We start from the raw sequence: 21,152 nt of genomic DNA on the forward strand, positions 1-21,152 counted from the left end.
TTGAGTAACATCATTTTAGTAGTTTGAAATCAGCCATGGTGAGAGTATTTACACCACACAAATCGGAAAACACTACAAATGGGGGCTAGTTTGCCCTTCGAGAACGGGTTGCTAAACACTTACTAGCATGGCACTGACTTTCCTCTCCCTTGGGGTTGGAGTCCTGAGCAAAGTGTGGCACTAGGACCCTAGCAGCAGTCGCAGAGCAGCTTGCCTGTGGTGGGTGGAGCTTTGAGATGACCCGAGGCTTTAGCCAGCGGAAGGCGGGGCTAGAAAAGCGCTCAGGTTTGGTCGGTTGTATAGGTTTGGCCGCCTGCTCTGTGCTCCTCCAGCATGCTGCTCTCAGTGGCCTGGGTGCCTCTTGTTCTCACGAGACGGCAGGGGCGTGAGGAGGGAGAACGAGGACAAGCTTAGGGCCACAGGCCCTCGTGTTCCCAGCGGACCGGGCGGGGGTGCCCTGTGTTGTGAGGAGCAACACGCCCCCGTCTGATGGCTTCCACCAGGGCGGCAGGTGTGGGTTTGGCCCGGGGTCTGCTCTCCATCCTGTGAAGGGGCTTCAGACAGAAACTTTGAGCTTGGAGAGTGACCAGACCACATTTAAGGTTTTGTGCTCAAGCGCCACCAGATACTGACTGAGCCTTCTATCTCCATTCCCACTGGGGCCAACTGAGAAGGGAGAACATCTGGGCTCCTTGATCCCTCAAGGGTGAGATGCAGAAACGTTCCATCAGCTCTCTCAGGGACAGGAGTAAGAGAGTGAGCGGGGAGAAAAGTTCCAGAACTACTTTTTTTGGGTAATAACCAAGCCCTGAGACGGTGGGCCCTGAAGTGCCATTACATACGCCACACCCACTGCTATGCTTACAGAGCTTTGGGAGAGACGTGCCTGTCCGACCAGGGAACACGTGCTGCAGACCCAGGAACAACACAGTGTTAGCTGGCAGACACCACAGAGACCTTCTGATCCATTGTACAGATTGGAAAACTGAGGCTGGGTGAGGGGAACGGGCTTTCTTAAGAGTACGTAGTCAGTGTGTAGCAGACCAGGGACGAGAACTAACTCCTCTGAATATGAGTTACCTGCTCTTTCTACATCACTACACTGCCTCCTTCCAGGTATCTAGGAAGCCAAAGGGTTGTCATGACAGCAAGAGGTAAGGCATCCTGGAAGGTTTCGGGGGAGTCATTCAGGAAAGTCATTAGGAGATTGTTGTCTCCTTTCACAGTCAGGCGCTGTTCATATGTTTAAAACATCACAGTGGCTGGAAGGAACAGGGCAGGAACAGGCATTTTGCGTCATTGATTTTACACCAGGTTCTTTGGGGACCTTGGCATCAGGACTGAGACTGGTCAGATCTTTGGTTTTTGAGGGAAGATGGGCATCAGTTTACCCAGAAAGTGGAGCCGTCAAAGGCTGTGCACAGGAGAGGTGGGGATTCTGGAAGGGAAAGGGAAGCAAGAGAGTCAGGGCTCTGTCCCAGCCCAGCTCTCTGCCTAGAAGGTGGAGCAGCGCCTTCACCTATGGCTGAGTCTTGGGCAGGGGCTTTTCTGTCATATTGTCAGGCTTCTCCCCCAGCTCCAGGATGTGAAGGCTGAGATGGTACCTCCAAGCCCCACTCAGCAGGGAGGACAGGGCCGGTGGGTCCTCCAGAGTCAAGTGGGGAAAGATGAGTGTCTCACTCTTGAGGGGGAAGCTGCACTTCTTCATGGCAGACCTGGTGGTGCCAGGGGTCACCACAAAAAGGCGGCAGAGCCACGGCCCACCAGCCACGTGGCAGGCTGGTTGTCTGGTGAGGTTGCTGAGGGCTTGGCACAGGAGCTGGTCCTCAGCCCCGCCCATGTCCACCACCTCCACGGGCGAGCCCAGGCCCGGGAGGTGCAGGAGGTGCCGGGGGGGCATGTAGGTGTGGGTGAAGAGGAGTGTGTAGTGGGTGGGTACACGCGGGAGTGCAGGAGAACGAACCACCTGCTCCAGGTGCCCCAGGCCAGGCACTAGGCCCCCCTGGTGCAGGCAGCCGAAGAAGAGGGCACCCAGGGCATTGAAAAGGACCAGGGTGCACTTGCAGGGTGCCAGTTGGGTCTGTAGACTACAAAGCAGGACGAGGGGGACCAGGAGGGGGATTAGGAACCGAGCCTCCTGGTGGCTAAAGGCAGACAGCAGGGCCAGGGGCATGAAGTAGAGGAACAGGAGGTGAGACCTGGGGCTGGACCGCAGGCCCCGGGCAGCCAGTGCCCTCGGGAAGCCCGGCTGTGTGAAGGCCTGGAGGCAGGCTTGCAGCTGTTGCCACGCAGCCTGCAGGGCGTGGGCGTGCAGCGCCCCAAAGAGCAGGAAGCCATTGATGGCCAGGTGAGTGAGCCGCATGTGTGTGCCATGCCTCGCCAGGTTTACGGGATCCAGGTTGTAGTACAAGAAGTTGGCAGGTGTAAGGACAAGGGTACTGGATCTAGATGGACTGGAGAAATAGCAGCTGTCCACAGCCACAAACCCCACTGCTGTGAGGGTCGCCCCTGGGAGCAGCACCAGGGCTTCCTTGGTCAGCGACTTGAAGCTGGGGTTTGTGGCTCCATAAATACCCCAGAGGAAGAGGGGGACCAGGGCAAAGGCCAGAAAGGTGGGCCGGTTGAAGAAGCCAGCAGCCATGACACCCCCAAGAAGCCAACTGTGCCACGACGGGCCTGGAGCAGGCTTCTTGGGAGTGCAGCTCCCAGCTACACGTGGGGATACCAGTACCAGCAGCCACGCAAAGAGCAGCCCCTCAATGGCATTGGAGAAGGTCCTTGTGTAGAAGACCAAGGTGACGTAGGAACCAGACAGCAGGACCAGGGCGTTCCAGCGCTCCGCCCCCCAGCATGGGGCTAGGTGGTACACGGCCAAGTCCAGGGCAAAGGAGAGGGAAGCGAGGAGGAGGCGGGGCCCGACCAGCAGCGCATAGCCGCTCACAGGGCCAGGCCTTGGCCCCCACTCTTCCCAGAGCCTGAGCAGCCAGAAGGCAGAGCCAGAGGTCAGCAGTGGGAAGACCACTGTACGGCAGGGGCTGCTCGGGTGAAACTCCCAGGGCCGCGCGCCCTTTATGCCCAGGACGTCCTCTGCAGAGAGAGAAGGAAAGGTGAGCCAGGTCCCAGTGCAGAGGATATGACGGACAAAATCCTAGGATGGCCCCCAAGATTCTCCAGCCCCGTGGTGTACATGCCGGCCATAATCCCTGGGACTGGGAAGATGACAGAGTTCACTCCTGTAATTAGGTTACGTCACAGGGGTCAGCTGACCCTAAGATACAGAGATCACCCAGATGCGTGTGACAAAAATCACATGAGCCCTTTAAATCAGAGAGTTTTCTCCAGCTGGTGGCAGAAGAGGACATCAGAGGTGAGAAGGATTTGCTGGTTTAAAGGCGGAAGGGGCAGTTGGCAAGGAATGTGGGTGGACTCTGGGAGCTGAGAGCAGCCCTTGGCTTACAGCAAGCAAGGAAATGGGACTTTAGTTCCATAGCCTCAATGAACTAAATTTGTTCAACAGCAAGAATCATCTTGGAAGCAGATTTTCTCCCAGAGCTTCCAGATGAGAACTCAGCCCAGCCCATACCTTATGATACCCTGAGCAGAAAGCCCAGGCTGGACTTCTGATTTACAGAACTGTGAGCTGCCAGTTTTAAGCTGCTAGGTCTGTGATGGTTTGTCACGCAGCCCACACCTGGGAAGTGAGGTAACAGTGTGTCCTGGACAGGATGTATGAGGAGGAGCAGGGGGAGGTCCCATTCCTCTCCTTGAGTTCTAAAGTCTCCAAAGTCAGAGTCAAAAACGCATCTCCGTGATTATGACTGTTACCCAGGAGAGCCAGTGTGAGAATGGGGGAAGGGAATGAGCAACTGTGGTTATGGTCAAAAGCGACTGGTTTTGTCTATGATTCTTAATGTTTAAAATTAAGAACATACTCATGTACTTAAAATTACTTGCGGCCTGGGGCTAGTCTGTGACTCTGTGCCCCACTGTCCCAGAGCTCTGAGGGGTGGGGGTGAGGAAAATGAACTCTTAATTTCTGCATCTTAGCTCCAAGCTCTACAACATCTCACACTTGATAACACTGCTGGTTGTCTAAGGCTGTTTGCTTCTCCTTATTCTTCTGGCCTTTTGGCAGTTTTTTTTTCTCTCTGTCAGAAGGTGAAAGGGAAACAGAAAACCTCGGATCAGATCAATCTGGCTGCTTTTTACTGGCTCAGGTTATAAAAAAACGGGGGGGGGGTGTTGTGGAAAAATAAACTGGACCTTTCAACTTTAAAAACAAATCCACCTGTTGAGCCCTGTGGCAGAGATAGCTGATATCTCCCCAATCAATATCCATTCCTTCCTTCATCCTTACTCTCTTTAGCTGGGCATTTGGTCAGATATAAACACTATATTTTTTAGCTTCCGTTTGCAGGTACGTGTGGTCACATGATACATTCTGACCAATGGGATGGAATGGGCAAAAAGTATGTGACTTTCAAAATATGCCCTTAAAGAAAGTAGGCATGCCTAGCTCTTCTCTGGTGGCGGGAAAGACTTGGTGTCAGACCTGATGCCTGGAGCACAAGCAGCCATCTTGAACCATGAGGAGGAAGCCTTGTGACCACAGCATCTGAAAGGCCTCAAGGTTTCCAGCAACCATCTTCATGATGTGTCCTATACCACCTAGAAGTTAAGTTCTAACAAGTGAGCATTCTAGGTCTGGGTTCCCTCAGCCATCACATGAACCTACAGAAGAAAAGTTTCATTATTATTTTATGTCACAGCCCTGTGTAAGTTTCCCCAATCACTGGGGAAGCCCAACTCTAAAATCCTTCCACTGAGAAGCCCAAAATAGCTTTTGTTCTGAATGACCTGTACTGTTGTTATAAGCAGGAAGATGTCAAAGAGGCTGGCATTTCATCGGTATCATTTAGAAGGTCAATGTCACCACTCAGGAAGCAGATGCGAAGTCCCCACTCCCAAATTCTTATGCCAAAGAGGCTTGTGGATTTACTGCTCATCTGCACAGACATTTTTCTCCCTCCGCACTAAATAGCCAATCAGCTCCTTGACCAGACTTTGCTGCAGCTTATCGTAACCACACATGGGGAGCTTTACCTGCCATGACCTCAGGAGACTGGAAGAACTCATCTGGGTGCACGTAGCCTGTCTGCGGAAGGAGACACCACACCAGGCGGAGCAGGCTGAGGCTGCCCCACAGCACCCTGGCTGCCATCTTCATATCAAATTGCTGCCAGGACACAGGGCCAAGAGCCTAGGATGACTTCAGCTGCTACAGATGCTATTCTGGTTCCACAGACCTGCATCTGAGGAGCATAACATTTGTTAGTTATTATAAATTATATGTTCAATTGTCTGAACAAACTCAATATGGGTCTACACACAATAAGAATGTTAATAATAATAGCTGCTATTTACTAAGTACCTGCTAAATGCCAGGAACTTTACATCCATATCTCAATTAATCCTTTCCACAGTCTGGGGCAGTGAGTCGTATTATCCCCATTTTACAGATGGGGAAACTGAGGCCTCTGTTGAGTAACCTGGTTACTTGCTAACCATATTTGCTAAGTGTCTGTATATGGCATTTGCTAAATATTTTTCCTAATATGACATTTTGCTAAGTGTCTAAATATGACATTTGCAAGTAGGATTAGGGTAACTTCCAAATCTGGGTCTCACAGCCCCATCCTATTCATCAGCTCTTATTCACAAGCAAGCATGGCAGCCTGGCTCTTACACTTCTGAAAACTTAGGAACCTCAATGGATTCCATCCATTTCTTTGCAAAAACGAACTACATTCCACCCCATGGTCTTCAGTCACTCCCTCCAACTTTTACACATCCTGGATCCTACCTTTTGGAAGGTGATGGAAACACTGCTGTGGTTTGAATGTTTGTGCCCACCCCCTCCCCAAATTTATATGTTGAAATTCTAATTCTGAAATTCTAATGGTATCAGGAGGTGGGGCCTTTGGGAGCTGCTTAGGTCATGAGGGTGGAGCCCTCATGAATGGGATTAGTGTTCTTATAAAAGAGACACCACCCATTTATAAAAGAGCTCCCTCACCTCTTCCACCATGTGAGGACACAGAAGTTGCTGGCTATGAACCAGGAAGAAGGCCTTCTTCATTATGCTGGCACCCTGATCTCAGACTTCTGGCCTCCAGAACTGTGAGAAATAAAGTTATGTTGTTTAAAAGCCACCCAGTCTGTGGTATCTTGTTAAAGCAGCCCAAACAGACTACTCTTGGTGGAGGTTCTCACTCCCTTTTTTTTTTTTTTTTTTTTTTTTGCGGTATGCGGGCCCCTCACCGCTGTGGCCTCTCCCGCCGCGGAGCACAGGCTCCGGACGCGCAGGCCCAGCGGCCATGGCTCACGGGCCCAGCCGCTCCGCGGCATATGGGATCCTCCCAGACCGGGGCACAAACCCGTATCCCCTGCACCGGCAGGTGGACTCTCAACCACTGTGCCACCAGGGAGGCCCTAGGTTCTCACTCCCTTGACTCAAAGATCAGTGGGAATCTGAGTCCACGGCATGATGGACCTTTTTATCAACACCAGTGTATTATCATGGGTGCATAGAAAAAAAAGTCTGACAACGTGTTTGTTACTCCTCCAGAAATACATATGGTTCCCTGACTTCCTGAGTTTGATTTTTTTTTTTTTCTTTTTTTTTTGCGGTATGCGGGCCTCTCACTGTTGTGGCCTCTCCCGTTGCGGAGCACAGGCTCCGGATGCGCAGGCCCAGCGGCCATGGCTCACGGGCCCAGCCGCTCCGCGGCATATGGGATCCTCCCAGACCGGGGCACGAACCCGTATCCCCTGCACCGGCAGGTGGACTCTCAACCACTGCGCCACCAGGGAGGCCCTAGGTTCTCACTCCCTTGACTCAAAGATCAGTGGGAATCTGAGTCCACGGCATGATGGACCTTTTTATCAACACCAGTGTATTATCATGGGTGCATAGAAAAAAAAGTCTGACAACGTGTTTGTTACTCCTCCAGAAATACATATGGTTCCCTGACTTCCTGAGTTTGATTTTTTTTTTTTCTTTTTTTTTTGCGGTATGCGGGCCTCTCACTGTTGTGGCCTCTCCCGTTGCGGAGCACAGGCTCCGGATGCGCAGGCCCAGCGGCCATGGCTCACGGGCCCAGCCGCTCCGCGGCATATGGGATCCTCCCAGACCGGGGCACGAACCCGTATCCCCTGCATCGGCAGGCGGACTCTCAACCACTGCGCCACCAGGGAGGCCCTGAGTTTGATATTTTAAAGCTTGACCGTAAACAGCTATTGTTCTTAGGTATGACATCAAGTCATAACAGAGGAGACATGACAAAGTGAAGCAACAGAACAGGAATCTGACAGAAGCTGGCAAGGAGCTTCCTGATACTAAAACCTCACAGAGCTTAAAAGATAAGTTTTGTAGCCTCTGCTCAAACTTTGCAGCTGAATTGTGCAGACTATTTTTCCAGAGCCAGTGAATATCCTGACTTTTAGAGTTTTCAGATAGAAGATGAGGCCAAACTTAGCACTGGGAAGCAAAGGTTGAATCAGAATTTTTTTTTCATTAATAGCCAATATGATACTGCAGGACAGGGCATGGGTGTGGGGTGGAGATAGGGGTAGGGGCAAAGCACGATACCCATCATACAGGACAAACTTTGCGGTCCTGTAGACCTGGTTCAGATTCCAACTCTGCCATTAGTAGCTGTGTTACCTTGGACAAGCTGCCTATATCCCTAAACCTCAGATTCCTTATCAGGAAAGTCAGATAATAATATCAAGCTCACAGGGTTGAGGGAGATTTAAGAGCTGATGCGTGGAGGGCACTTAGTATACAGAGTTTGCATGTATAAGTGACCAAAGCTAAAAGCTATTACTACTTTTAGTTGAGGCACAAATAATAATCCATGCTGCTCCATGGTGTTAGTTTGCAACTTCCTTGGGAGCTTCTGAAACTGACCCCATAGGTGAAGGGCAGGGGGAGACTGAAGAAAGAGGCAAACCACTGCAGATTGGTAGGTGGCAGGTTTAAGAAGCAAGAGAACCTACTTACCAAGCTTGTCTTGGGTGGCCGCAAGATGAACAGATCTCCACACCCACCTGCCAGAATCTTGAAGTTTATACAGAGGACTGAACTGGGCTCCATCATGTACAACGTCCAGATGGTCTCAGCACCACATGACTATCTCAAAGCTGTGTCCTTGGGCAGCTTCTAGCATGAGGAAGACAAGCAGAGCACACATTCCAAGGATGGGGAGGGGGTGAGAGGCCTCCAGTTGTTGGGGTCCAGCTCGTGGGTCACATGCTCTCTATGACCTCCTCCAACACTAGGAGATCCTCAAAACCAGCACTTTTACTGACTACGATAATAAACAGGATTTGGTATAGTCCAATTGTCAAGATACATTTATGCATGTGTTTGAAGCTTTTCTCAAGTATGGAACTTTTTTTTTCAAGTATGGAACTTTTACTACATGATTAGATTAAAACACCACATCCATTACACTGATAGGGAACACAGAAACCCAGCCTGCCCTGCCCTGGTGTGAGTAGGTACACAGCAAGCCTGGGTCCTGAGTCTGTACTATTTTCCTTCTGCAGCAACAGAGGAAATTCATCCTGTTTGGTGCCCACCATCTATTCCCCCTTTCCAGTTAATTGTAGTCAGAATTCCCACTCAGAACTGTACTCCTCACCCCCATCACCTATTTTCAGCTATGTGGCTTGGGATTTGATCCCATCCCTAACCCAGGTATAGACCCTGAATTGTTTAAGCCAAATAACATTTCCCATCCCACTGGCCACACTAATTGGTTCAGGGTTGGGTGCATGACACGCTGGTCTGATCAGAGGAACTAAGAAAAGTACCGATAAAGGTGAGTCTTGGCCCTTCTCTTCTCTGCCAGGCTTGGTGGGAGGGATGAGGCTGTAGGGGTGAGAGGGACATCACTCCTTTGCTGGTATTGATAGTCTCTCCCACTTTGTATGTATTCCTCTGTGTTGTGGTGAGACAAGTGTCCTCTGCAGCTTCCTGGGGCTGACGCGCAGGTCTTACAGAAGTACCCCACGCTAACATTCCAATCTCATATTCCCTGGCTTTGTCTGTATAAACTGGGAAAATCATGCAGTCTTTTGGTGAATAGCACACCTCTTCCTGCTTTATACTTCACCTTTAGGGACATGCTGGGACTTGAGTCTAATGGTAGGTCAGAAGCAAAGGGAGTGGTGGGAGTGGGTCCTGAGGAGAAACAGCACTGTCTTGCAAAGCAGCTGCTTTGGGGAGGCCATTACAGTTTCCAATGCAGGGTTAATCCCCTCAGATGCCAGTGGAAAGTCTGCTTCTACTGCTCGAAAAGTCTCACCAGAATTGAGGGACTCAACGTCCCCATCTCTCTCAGGGTCTTCCCACGTGTCCTCATTCCAACTTTCAGTATCCCATCTCTTCGCAATCAGTGCCCTCACTTTAACAGTAGATACCATCGAGACTGGGAATTCAATTTGCATTATAATTCAGCCACTCACAGAGTGAGATATGGGGTTTGTTTTTCTGCCAGCGTTTGGGTCATTTTATGAGAATCTTGAGCTGGGAATTTAAAGCCTTGAGCTTATCCTTCTCTTTTCCTAATTTGTCCAGCACAGTTAGGAATCACCAGCCAATCTCATTATACTATTTAGTTTGACTAAAATGTTCGAAGGTCACCCAGGAAATTCCCCTGGTGGTCCAATGGTTAGGACTCGGCGCATTCACTGCTGAGGGCCTAGGTTCAATCCCTGGTCGGGGAACTAAGATCCCACAAATCTCGTGGCATCGCCAAAAAAAAAAAAAAAAAAAGTTCAAAGGTCATCCAAACCCTTGCCTGGAGTATCCAATGGCGATATTTTTCATTTCTCTAATATCATCACTCCATGGACTACCAGTACCCCCTTTACCACTTGAAATAGAGTCATTTGTGCCTTTAAATCTAATCAGACTACAGAAACAGTTCCAGCAAATCCAGGACCTATTCAGGAAACTCATCCTTAAGATTCTCTTCCTCTAGAACCACCTCCAGTACCAAAACCTGTCAGTCAGAGAAAGAGAATCAGTAGGAGACCTATATTAAGAAGATTTATTGCAAGGAATTGGCTTATGCATTTGTGGGGCTGGCTAGGTAAGTCCAAAATCTGCAGGGTAGGCCACGGGGAAGGGCAGGCTGCAACTTCTGGGCAGGAGCTGAAGCTGCAGTCCACAGTGGGAGTTTCTTCTTATTCAGGAAAGCCTTGACTCTGCTCTGAAGGCCTTTCAACTGATTGCAACAGGTCCATACAGATTATTATTAGAATAATCCCCCTTACCTAAAATCAGCTGATGATGGACTTTCATGTATCTATAAAATACCTTCACAGCAACACTTAGATTAGTGTTTGACTGAATAACTGGGAACTCTAGCCTAGACAAACTGACACAAAAAACTGACCAACACACCCTAAATAATTCAGTGTTTGTAACTGTTTGAATTTTAGATCAATGGGATAATTCTTTATGTAACTCACTGATGATTTGCTTTTTTTCCCCAATGTTCTGATAATGGTATTCACCCTATTGTTCTCTGTCGCTGCAATTCCTTTCATTGCTATATGGTATTCCCTTGGGTGAATAGACTGAAGCTTATTTACTTACCCTTCTACTGTTGTTTATCAGCTAGGTTACCTCCAGGGGGTTACAAGATTTTTCTTTTTTATTCGTAATAATGCTGCTATAAACATTTGTATTCAAGAGTTCTCTGAAGTACATATCTAGAAATGGAATTCCTGAGTCATAGAGTATGCATAGTTTTTCATTTTTTTAAAAAAAATTTCTCAGTTTTAATTTCTAATATGGTAAATAGCAATAGCTACAGCTCACATAAACAAAAGCTCTTTGGTGTCCTCAATAAATTTTTAATGGGATCTTGATACTAAAATGTTTAATATAAGCTGGGTGAGGGAATAAATTCCCATTAAAAAAGAGAAAGTCAAATCCCATTATCAAGAGAATAAGAAGGATGTATTTAAAATTAAAATGAAGAAATCAATGTTGTAGTTAAAGGAAGAAAGAATTCAGAAATAAAGATATTTTCAGTAAGATTAAGAAAAAAGGTGTTTTAGGCAAAAGATCCATATGGGTATGCACACTTTTAACTTCAAATAAGGCCAACTGTTTTCCAAAGGTTGCTACCAGCTAGCAGATAGTGTAGTGCCCCTGTTTCATATGCTCATTTATACTTGGTATTGTCTGACGTTTTGATTTTGTGAATCTCATAGGTATTAACACGCATTTCCTTGATTATTAATATGGTTAAACACCTTTCCTTTTTCTTTTTTGGCTGCGCCTCGAGGCATGCGGGATCTTAGTTCCCTGACCAGGGATCGAACCTGTGCCCCCTGCAGTGGAAGCACAGAGTCCTAACCACTGGACTGCCCGGGAATTCCTGAACACCTTTTCAAAAATTTGTGAAATGTTTCTTCTGTGGAATTCCTTTTGAACCACTGGCTGTCTATCTTTTTCTTACTCCGTATAGGAATTCTTTATATAGTCTTTATATTTATTGCATGACAAATATCGTTTTCTAGTTTGTGGCTTGTATTCTTAACTCATTTCTATTCCTAATATTGGTTACTTGTGCCTTCTTTTTATTTCTTGATCATTGTCACCAGAATTTTGTCAATTTTATGAATATTTTTAAAAAATCAACCTCTGGCTTTGTTCATCTTCTTTAAAAAATTTTTTCTTATCTATAGTTTTTTTTCTTCCTTTTACTTTTTTGGGTGTTATTTTGATTGGACACTTAGCTCATTAATTTGGAGACTTTAACTTTTGAGCTTATTAATTTTTGAGCTTTTCTATGAGAAATATTTAAGGTTATATATTTCTCTAAATACTATATTAACTGCATCCCACAGGTTTTGTTATGTAATATTTTCATCAGCTCTTTGTTTCTAAATATTTTCTAATTCCATTGTAATTTCTTCCTTGACTAATGCTTTATGGCTGAAGCAGTTGATTTTTTGATTAAGACTTTCTTTTTTGGACTTCCCTGGTGGTGCAGTGGTTAAGAATCCACCTGCCAATGCAGGGGATATGGGTTCGATCCCTGGTCCGTGAAGATCCCACATGCCATGGAGCAACTAAGTCTGTGTTCCACAACTACTGAGCCCGCAGGCTGCAACTACTAGAGCCCGTGCTCCGCAACAAGAGAAGCTATCACAATGAGAAGCCCGTGCACTGCAATGAAGAGTAGCCCCGGCTCGCTGCAACTAGAGAAAGCCTGCGCACAGCAACGAAGACTCAACACAGCCATAAATAAATAAATAAATAAATAAATAAATAAAATTTTAAAAAAGACTATTTTTTATAGCAGTTTTAGGTTCACTGCAAAATTGAGAAGAAGGTATACAGGTTTCCCACATACACTCAACCCCTACACATGCATAGCCTCTCCCATTATCAATATCCCTTGCCAGAGTGGTACAGTTATTACAACTGATGAACCTACATCTACACATCATTGTCACCCAAAGTCTACCATTTCCCTTACTGTTTACTCTTGGTGTTGTACATTCTATGGGTTTGGACAAATGTTTAATGACATGTATCCACCATTATAGTATTATACAGAGTATTTTCACTGCCCAGAAAACTTCTGTGCTCTGACTATTCATGCCCTCACCCCCAGCATTGAATTTTTAATGGTCCAGTTTTGTAGATATTCCACGGATGCTTGAAAATACCATATATTGGATAGTTATTGGATATAGAGTTCTATATATGCTCATTAGATCATGCTTGTTAATTGTGTTCCTCAAATCTTTTATGTCCTTTATGATTTTCTACTGCTTATTCACAGAAAATCAAAGAAATGTGTGTTGAAATAGCTCATGAGATAGTGGTCTTGACTAATTTTCCATGTAATTTTGTCATTTCAGCTCATTTTTGAAGCTATATCATTATTTTTTTAAATTGTTATACCGTATTGGAAAATTGAATATTTTATCCTTATACAGTTATCTTTTTATCTCTAATAAGTTTTTTCCCTTAAAATATTTTGTCTCCTATAGCTATATGACTTTTCTGTTATTTAGTATTTACCTAGTACATCATTTTCCACCCTTTTACTTTCAAACTTTCTGTACACTTATACTTTCATATGTCTCTTGCAAAGAACAAATAGCTGGATTTTGTTTACCCAGTCTGATGTTTGTCTTTAAAATGCAGCTTTATTTCAAAATATTTAAATTTAGTGCAATTATTGATATATTTATTTCTTCCATCTTATACTGTGTTTTCTTTTTTCATGCTTTTCTATCTTTTCTCTCTCCTTTCTTGCCTTCTTTTGGATTGGTTTTTATTTTCTTCATTCCTTTTTCTCTAACACTTTGGAAGTTATACTTGATTTCTATTATGTTATAAAATGCAGTACATTATCTAATGTTTTAATATTTAATATAGTATGTGCTATGGTTTTACTATGATGATTCTGAGTGTGCATTTTTCTTTAATCATAGTTGGAATTTCTTTGGCTCCTTGACTGTGGATTAGGGTCTGTTGTCATCTATAGAAAGCAATCCTCCATTTTATTTTCAAGTATTGCCTCTTCCCTCATCTTTACTCTCTCTAGAATTATGACTGAGTGTATGATACATCTTCTTGGTCTATCTTCCATGTCTTTTAAACTTCTATTTTATATTTTCCATCTCTCTGCCTCTCCTCTATCTTCCATGTCCCTAATCATCCTTTCAGCTGTATCTAATCAGCTGTTAAACCTATCTATTGAATTTTAAATTTCAATTTTTCATTTCTAGGAGTTGTTTGATTTTTTTCTACATCTGCTTCCTCTTTTGTCATATTTTCAAGGCTCTCTCTCTTTTTTTTTTTTTTTTTTTTTTTTTGCGGTACATGGGCCTCTCACTGTTGTGGCCTCTCCCATTGCAGAGCACAGGCTCCAGATGCACAGGTTCAGTGGCCATGGCTCACAGGCCTAGCCGCTCTGCAGCATGTGGGATCTTCCTGGACCGGAGCACGAACCCATGTTCCCTGCATCGGCAGGCGGACTCTCAACCACTGCACCACCAGGGAAGCCCAAGGCTCTCTTTTATTTACTATATTATATTAAGTGTACTTATATGATATGCTAGATCTGATAATTCCAACATCTAAAGTTTTTCTGGGGTCCAAGTTCTCAGGGAAACTGCCTTTCTTGGATCCTGATGCTAATTGAATTGGGGTAGGGCAATCTCCCCTGAGAGTCTGTATCCATGAGCCTACTCTCATATAGGTTTTCAGCATGAATTCACATGATTACACACTACCTCCCCCAAAAGAAAAAAATCCCTGGAGCCAATAATGTGATTAAAAATGATCCCACACTTAACAATGCACATACAATTATATATATATATATATATATATATATATATATATATATATATATATATATATATATATATATATATATATATATATTAGGTTGACACAAGAAATAGCCATGTTCTACAATACCCAAAGCAATCCACAGATTTAATGTGATCCCTATCAAAATACCCATGACATTTTTCACAGAACCAGAACAAATAATCCTAAAATTTATATGGAAGCACAAAAGACCCAGAATTGCCACAGCAATCCTGAGGAGAAAGAACAAAACTGGAGGCATAACCCTCCAAGACTTCAGAGAATACTACAAAGCTGCAATAGTGAACACAGCATGGTATCGGCACAAAAACAGACATATAGATCAATGGAACAGAATAGAGCCCAGAAGTAAACCCAACACCTGTGGTCAATTAACCATCAAAAAAGGAGGCAAGAATATACAATGGAGAAAAGACAGTCTCTTCAGCAAGTGGTGTTGGGAAAGTTGGGACAGCCTCATGTAAGTCAATGAAGTTAGAACAAACCCTCACACCATACACAAAAATAAACTCAAACTGGCTTAAAGACTTGGGACTTCCCTGGTGGTCCAGCGGTAAAGAATCCACCTTCCAGTGCAGGGGAGCTGGGGCTGTGGGCTGCCTCCTTTGAGGCACACAGACATCCAGAGGAGAGGGCTTACCCTAACACCATCAGGTTCTGTTAGCAAGGAGGAAGTGAGACAGAGGATCAGCTGTGTAGCTGCGTCATGTGTGTGGCTGCCATGACGCCAGGCTCTGACTGATGGCTTTCCTCCTTCTTCTCTGACCATTTCTTCTTAGACGCCTCTTCCTCTGTCCACTCCTGAAATGTCAGTGCTCCCTTCTCATCATCCACACTCTTTGGGTCATCTTATTTATTCTCATGGTTTCAATTTCCTTTTGACGACATCACAAATTGTTTCTTTTCTGAGCTTCAGATTTACTGATAATAATAATGAATACAAACAATAATAGAATTGCCACTTTTAGATACCTATTGCATCCCAGGCACAGTACATTATCTCATTTTACTCTCATCACAACCCTATAATTCTATTCTTATCCCTATCTTATAGGTGAAAGAATAGGTTTAGAGAGATCAAGTTTTTTGCTCAAGGTAACTGAACGAGTAGGCTAATGAACGTAGGAGTTGGACCCTGTCTGTTTGACTCCAGAACCCTGATCTACTTCCTGTCGGGCTTCTGCACCTCTCTCTAACACGGGGCAGCCGAAAAGAACGCATCATTTCCCCATGACCCAGCCCTACCCTCATGTTCTCTGTAGCAGTGAGGGAACTAGTTTATCCAGTTATTCAGTCCAGAGACCCAGGGGTCATCTGCCATCTTCATGCCTTTTTAAAAAAAATTTAATTAATTAATTAATTTATTTATTTAGCCTTCATTGGGTCTTCGTTGCTGCACGCGGGCTTTCTCTAGTTGCAGCGAGCAGAGGCTACTCTTCATTGCGGTGGCTTCTTTTGTTGTGGAGCACAGGCTCTAGGTGCGCAGGCTTCAGGAGTTGTGGCGCACAGGCTTAGTTGCTCCACGGCATGTGGGATCTTCCTGGACCAGGGCTCCAACCCGTGTACCCTGCATTGGCAGGCGGATTCTTAACCACTGCGCCACCAGGGAAGCCCCATCTTCACACCTTTTATGTGACACTAACTTTGCTTGCTAGTCATCCTTTGAGTCCAGCACTTGTTCTTCATCCCTCACTGTCACTACCTAAGTCCAGGTCCACTGTGACCGGGGTACATGTTGCCTGAGATTCCTCAGCCGTAGGGGTGGCTATGCAGGGACTTTAGATGGCTGGGGCCCCTGGGTTGGTTGCTTCTAGCTGCAAGCAGCCCTCTCCTTTATTACCCCAGTGTGTCATACAAAAGGAATCATTTTCTGTGTGTGCATAATGAGAAAAACATCTAGAAGCAAGATCTAGAGTACATGGCAGTCCCCTCTCTGCTTTCCCTCCCCCCGACCTGCACCCACCCTCCTAACTGCAGCCAGAGAGAGTGCATTTCTTTCCTGTATAAAACCTCGGGGTGGGGGTCAGCCCCTCATCACCCTCAGGACCAAGTCCACATTCCTGACTGTGACTTCCATGGCTCTCCAAGGCCCCCAGCATCCTCTCCAGCCTCCACTCTCACCCCTTTGTGTACAGAGCTTGGTGCTCCAGAAACATTACATTTTCCTGTAGTTTCCTCCTCTATTCTTTGCTCACATTGCTTCCTTTGTGGGATATGCTTATAATATGGAGGTTAAGACAAGCTTTGGCATCGAGTAGCCCCGGTTTCAAATCCTTGCTCTGTCATGGTGAAAGAGCACTTAATCTCTCAACTCCAATGTATAATTTATCTGTAAAATGAGTATAACCTACCTGAGGGCTGTTGTGAAGATGGATTAAACAAACTGCCTGGACCCCCAAGAAGCTCTCCCTGACCCCATTTTGGCAGCACCCTGTGCCAGGCCTTGCACTGCACTGTGCACTGACAGCGGGTACCGTCTGATTGCTTCTCTGTACTGTCTGAGGACCCTCAGTTCTGGGGGCCATTCGTATCCATCTCAGCGCCTTGAGCCCACCTGCATGGGACCACTGTGGGGCTAGGGTCAAGGATAGAGTCGGGGATCCCTGGAGGAGGTGGCAACGTAGTGGGGCATTGAGCTTAACAAGTGTGGGAGCTCTTCAGAAGGAGACCACCGCTGCTCAACCAGCGTCTGGCTCCCCAGGCTGAGGCCACGCTGGAGGAGTGGTCCCGCTGGGTGTTCTAGGGGGGTGGAGCCAACAACATGGGGCATGGCAACTACTCACCTAAACCCAATCATTATGCAAGCCTGCGCATTTACGCCTATAAGCTCACTGAGCTGCCCAGCGGGGGTCCAAATCCTGCAAGTCCCACATCCTCGGTGTCTGCAAGGACGAGGGAGCAAGAGGCTTTGGCATAAAGGGATAGCGCCAGGTGTGGAGATTCGACTGTGGAGCAGGGGAGGGGTTGACGATGACCACAGACAGGGGCATCCAGTGCGCGCGTGCGGGGGATGTCAGAGCTCAGGCAGCAAGGGAGACCATCTCAGTGGCAGGGGTAGAGAGAAGCAGAAACCACTACGCCGGGCGCGGTTTGGGGTGGGTGGGAAGGAAGGTGGGGAAGAGATCCCATCAGTGGAGTGAGAGGACCGGAAGGTTGGGCAGAGACACTTGTCTTTCTCACTGAGTCAGAGGGCCGGGGCTGGCTCTTGGTGCCCACCTTTCTCTGCTGCCCACTGTGTGCGTAGCATCGTGTCCTGGAGACACAACTGTGAATGAGCATGGTCCAGAATGGCAGTCATAGCATATGGCTCATTCCAAGGAACGTCTTTATCTTCAAACTTAAACTTCTTCCTGACAAAACTGCAGGGTCATTGCTTTATGGGAAAGGGCGGCGGGCCCAAGGTACAGTCCCTTCTCTGGATCCAGTCAGTATTCGGAGCAGGTTTTAAGGACTGCATGGGAGGAAGCGCTGGAGAAGGGGGCCCCTGCGCAGCAGCCAAAGGCGTCTTCTCTGGCTCAAAACGCACGAGGACCATGTCCCTCAAGGGCAAGGTCTTGTTCCAAACTCCGGGGTCCATCCCAGGGGCAGAGAGTGAGAGTGGCTTCCCTGAGTCCATTTTCCTGTTTGGTGTTGCACTTCATCCTCACCTCCATCCAGAGCGCGGCAGTAAACCCTGCAGGGCGCCCCATCGTGGAAGCATTGCAATGTCTGTCCCTGGTGCCTCCTTGTCTGGCTGCCCAAACGGGCCCATGTTTATCCTTTGATTAACAGAGAATGCAACACACGGCATTAAACATACATAAGGGAGAGTGGAAGAGAGTAAGGTATCTCCATTAACTAGCATACATCATTTAACCATCTGTGACCTCGCGGTTCCCACCTGGAAAATGGGAACTAGGCTCTGTAGCAGGGAGTTTCCAGGTGTTAATGATTTCGACAGTGGTTCCCAGTTTCCTGAGGTGAAGGCGTCGGGGGAGAAGGTACGGTGGGGGATGTCCTCCTTAAGGAAAACTGTCCTTGTCATATCGTGTATCCCACGCAAAGGCCGGGACAGCCACCAACCAGAGCGCCACAGGGTCGCCTGGAGCAGCCTTGGTGACAGGGCTTTGGCTCTTGTCTGTACCCCCATGTAACTCCTGGTCAGGGAGGCCATCCTCTCACCCTTCGAGAGGACAGGCCCAAAGGGCATCCCATGAGACTGGAAGTGGCGATTCTTCTCCGGTACATGCGGACCTGTGCTCACAGGTTTCGGGCTCAGCACTTTGCAGCGTCTTTTGGCTTCATCTTCACAGGGACCCTGGGAGGTAGCATTATATTCCCATTTTATAGACGGGGAAAGTGAGGCTCAGTAAAGTTACGGAACCACCCAACAACACGGTAGTAGGAGAGGATTCAAGTCTAGGTCTCTGTCTGGGTCCAAAGCTAGCTAGCGCTCGAAAGTGGAGGATACCCACAGCCTCCCTTCCCCTTCCCAAGAAAACTGCGAGCTTCCTGTCTCCCCTAGATTGGGGCCGGTCATTGCTCAGAGCCGGCGGATCCCGGTTTGAGGAAAGTTGCCCCGGAAAATGTAGAGGCCAAAGGTCCCTTGCTTGCCTCCTGAGTCTAGCTTCTGCTGGTCTCTGGGCAGCTAGCAAAGGTAAGAATGGAAACAATCGCCTTCCTCCCTGACCCTCCCTCCTTCCCCCTTGACCCCCATCAACTCTTCCCGAGCTGCTTGGGCGACTCACCGAGCGCTGCTCCGAGCTGCACCTGACCCGCTGGCGGCTTCCGGCCCCGCGAGAGCCCGCACAGGGGGTGGGTCCGGAGCCGCCCGACCAAAGGGCTGGAGCCGGGCGGCGTGTCCTCAGAGCGGCCGCCTCTCTGTCCGGTCCAGGGAATTAGTCAAGCAACGCAGTGCGCCAGGCGGGGCGGAGGTGTGGAGGAGAGGGGGAGACCAGCGCACCGGCGGGCGGGGCCGCCCAAGGCGTCCCTCGCGGTTCCAGCGAGGTGGGGGGGACGATGGAGGGTCCCCGGTGGCCCTTGGGCCGTGGCGCGCCGGGCAGCGGCTGGTCTCTCCCCTCCCCCCTTCCAGCTCTTCCCCCTAGCAGCCTCCTCCTTGGCGAGCCACGCCTGGTGAGCCTCCTTTTTAGCACGCAGGGCAATTAAGCAGAACATTTCTAGGCCATACTTCTTTGTCATTCAAAAGGAAAATTTCTGAGTTCTCTGTGGGTGGGGCTTGCTACGGCTAAGATGACCTGCTCCGTTGGTGGAGCAGGTCAGGGAGGACAGGCTCTGCGGGCCTGGTTTGGGAAGCCGTGCCGAAGACGCAGGGTCGGTTTCACCCGGACGCAGCTCCTTCTCTGCAGCCGCAGCCGCCCCAGCGCACTGCACCCTGGAAAGAGTGCAGCGGCGGGCGCCGCTTCCCCCCTCTGCATTCCACAAGTCGGGGACAGGTCACTAGCCCAGGGTTGCCCGACAGCCAGGGCCGAAGGAGGTCACTGTGTGCCCGGGAGCCCAGGCTCCCTTCCCCGACGCGAGGCCCGCCGAGCCCGCCGCTCCTGGTCCCTCCGTGGGGTGACCGACCCCCCACTCGCGGGCTCCATGACGGAGCTCGGTGCGCCACTGGGGGGCTCGTAGCCTCCCGGGTCCCTCTGGGCTCCCTCTGGGCTCCCTCTGGTTCCCCGGGGCTGTGGGCTCATTGTGGTGGCCGGCGACTACTGCCCCCTAGCGCGGGAGTGTTTCACTAAGCCTGCAGGGGGAGGCTGACCTGGCCTAGAGGAGTGACTCCTGCCCTCTGTGCCCAAATGTTCTTTGGAAGGTCTTAAGCAGAGTCCCTCCACCTGTATTCCCTTTCATGCTGCACAGCAGCCCTCACATTAAAAAACAACAAAACAGCCCCTACCTACTTTACTGAGATATTATGTACATACAGTAAATACCAGATGTTTTAAGTCCTGAATACAGTATAGACAAGGGCTCATTTCCCCCACTCTGGCCCAGCTGGAAGGTGCTGTCTGCCCCTCCCTTGGGATCTTCATCTCTCTACTTGCCAGGGCAGGGCTTTGTCACCCTTCAGTTTCCTTGTGTCTAATTGAACTCTTTCCTGCTTTAGCCTACTTTTTAATCAAAGTAATACATGGGCACAGCTAAAAGAGTTCAGATGGATATACAAAGCTTACATGAGAAGCAGCAGCCTGGTATGAGAGCCCTTCCTAAGCCTGAAGGTGTAACCATGTAACCCCGAGGCCTTCTCTTCTCTGGTCAGGGTCCCCTTCTTCCAGTCCTCCAGTCCTCCACTCCCCCCTGCTCTTCCTTTGTCCCCCCTGCTCGTTCATCTTCCTCCTCCTTGTCAACATCTGAAATCAGGACTAGACTCTAGGAAACTGAAAGACAGGTGCAGAGCCTGTGCTGGAACTGTCTTCAGTTCCTCCTCTCTCTGCCCTGGGCCCACATGGAGCGGGACAAAATTCTCAGGTGGTGCAGGCTCTAGAACAGCTGAGGTCCTGGCTCAGGTCCTCCTGTGGTTTTTCTAGCTCACAAGTCACAGGTCAGTTGTAGCAACAGTGTTTCCTGTCTCATCCGGAGGCTAGAAGGAGCTGGGATGGGGAGTCAGCAAGCACCTGGGTAATGACCTGGCTCTGCCACCAACTAGACAGATGTGTGACCCTGGGCAGGCTGATTCCTTTGTCTGTGCTCCAGCTTCTCCATCTGTAAAATGACACTGTCGTCT

At 48.2% G+C, this 21,152-nt stretch overlaps 1 protein-coding gene across 3 annotated transcripts; it reads right to left on the reverse strand.

Annotated features, from left to right (window-relative positions):
* Positions 1-1,012: 1,012 nt before the first annotated feature.
* On the reverse strand, positions 1,013-19,730 carry PIGZ (phosphatidylinositol glycan anchor biosynthesis class Z). Of its 3 annotated transcripts, XM_082626227.1 has the most exons (5): positions 19,171-19,730; positions 8,881-9,123; positions 8,066-8,224; positions 5,104-5,312; positions 1,013-3,087 (listed from the first exon to the last, which is right to left on the reverse strand). In XM_082626227.1, the coding sequence occupies exons 4-5, from the start codon at positions 5,225-5,227 to the stop codon at positions 1,520-1,522; spliced, it is 1,692 nt and encodes a 563-aa protein (XP_082482353.1). In that variant the 5' UTR covers positions 5,228-5,312; positions 8,066-8,224; positions 8,881-9,123; positions 19,171-19,730; the 3' UTR covers positions 1,013-1,519. The 3 variants fall into 3 exon arrangements, with proteins under 3 accessions (XP_082482353.1, XP_082482354.1, XP_082482352.1); XM_082626228.1 differs by lacking the exon at positions 8,881-9,123; XM_082626226.1 differs by lacking the exon at positions 19,171-19,730 and having other exon boundaries at positions 8,881-9,421.
* Positions 19,731-21,152: the final 1,422 nt, after the last annotated feature.

Source organism: Mesoplodon mirus (genome assembly GCF_964341445.2).
Source record: "Mesoplodon mirus genome assembly, chromosome: 6".
Lineage (NCBI taxonomy): Eukaryota > Metazoa > Chordata > Mammalia > Artiodactyla > Ziphiidae > Mesoplodon > Mesoplodon mirus.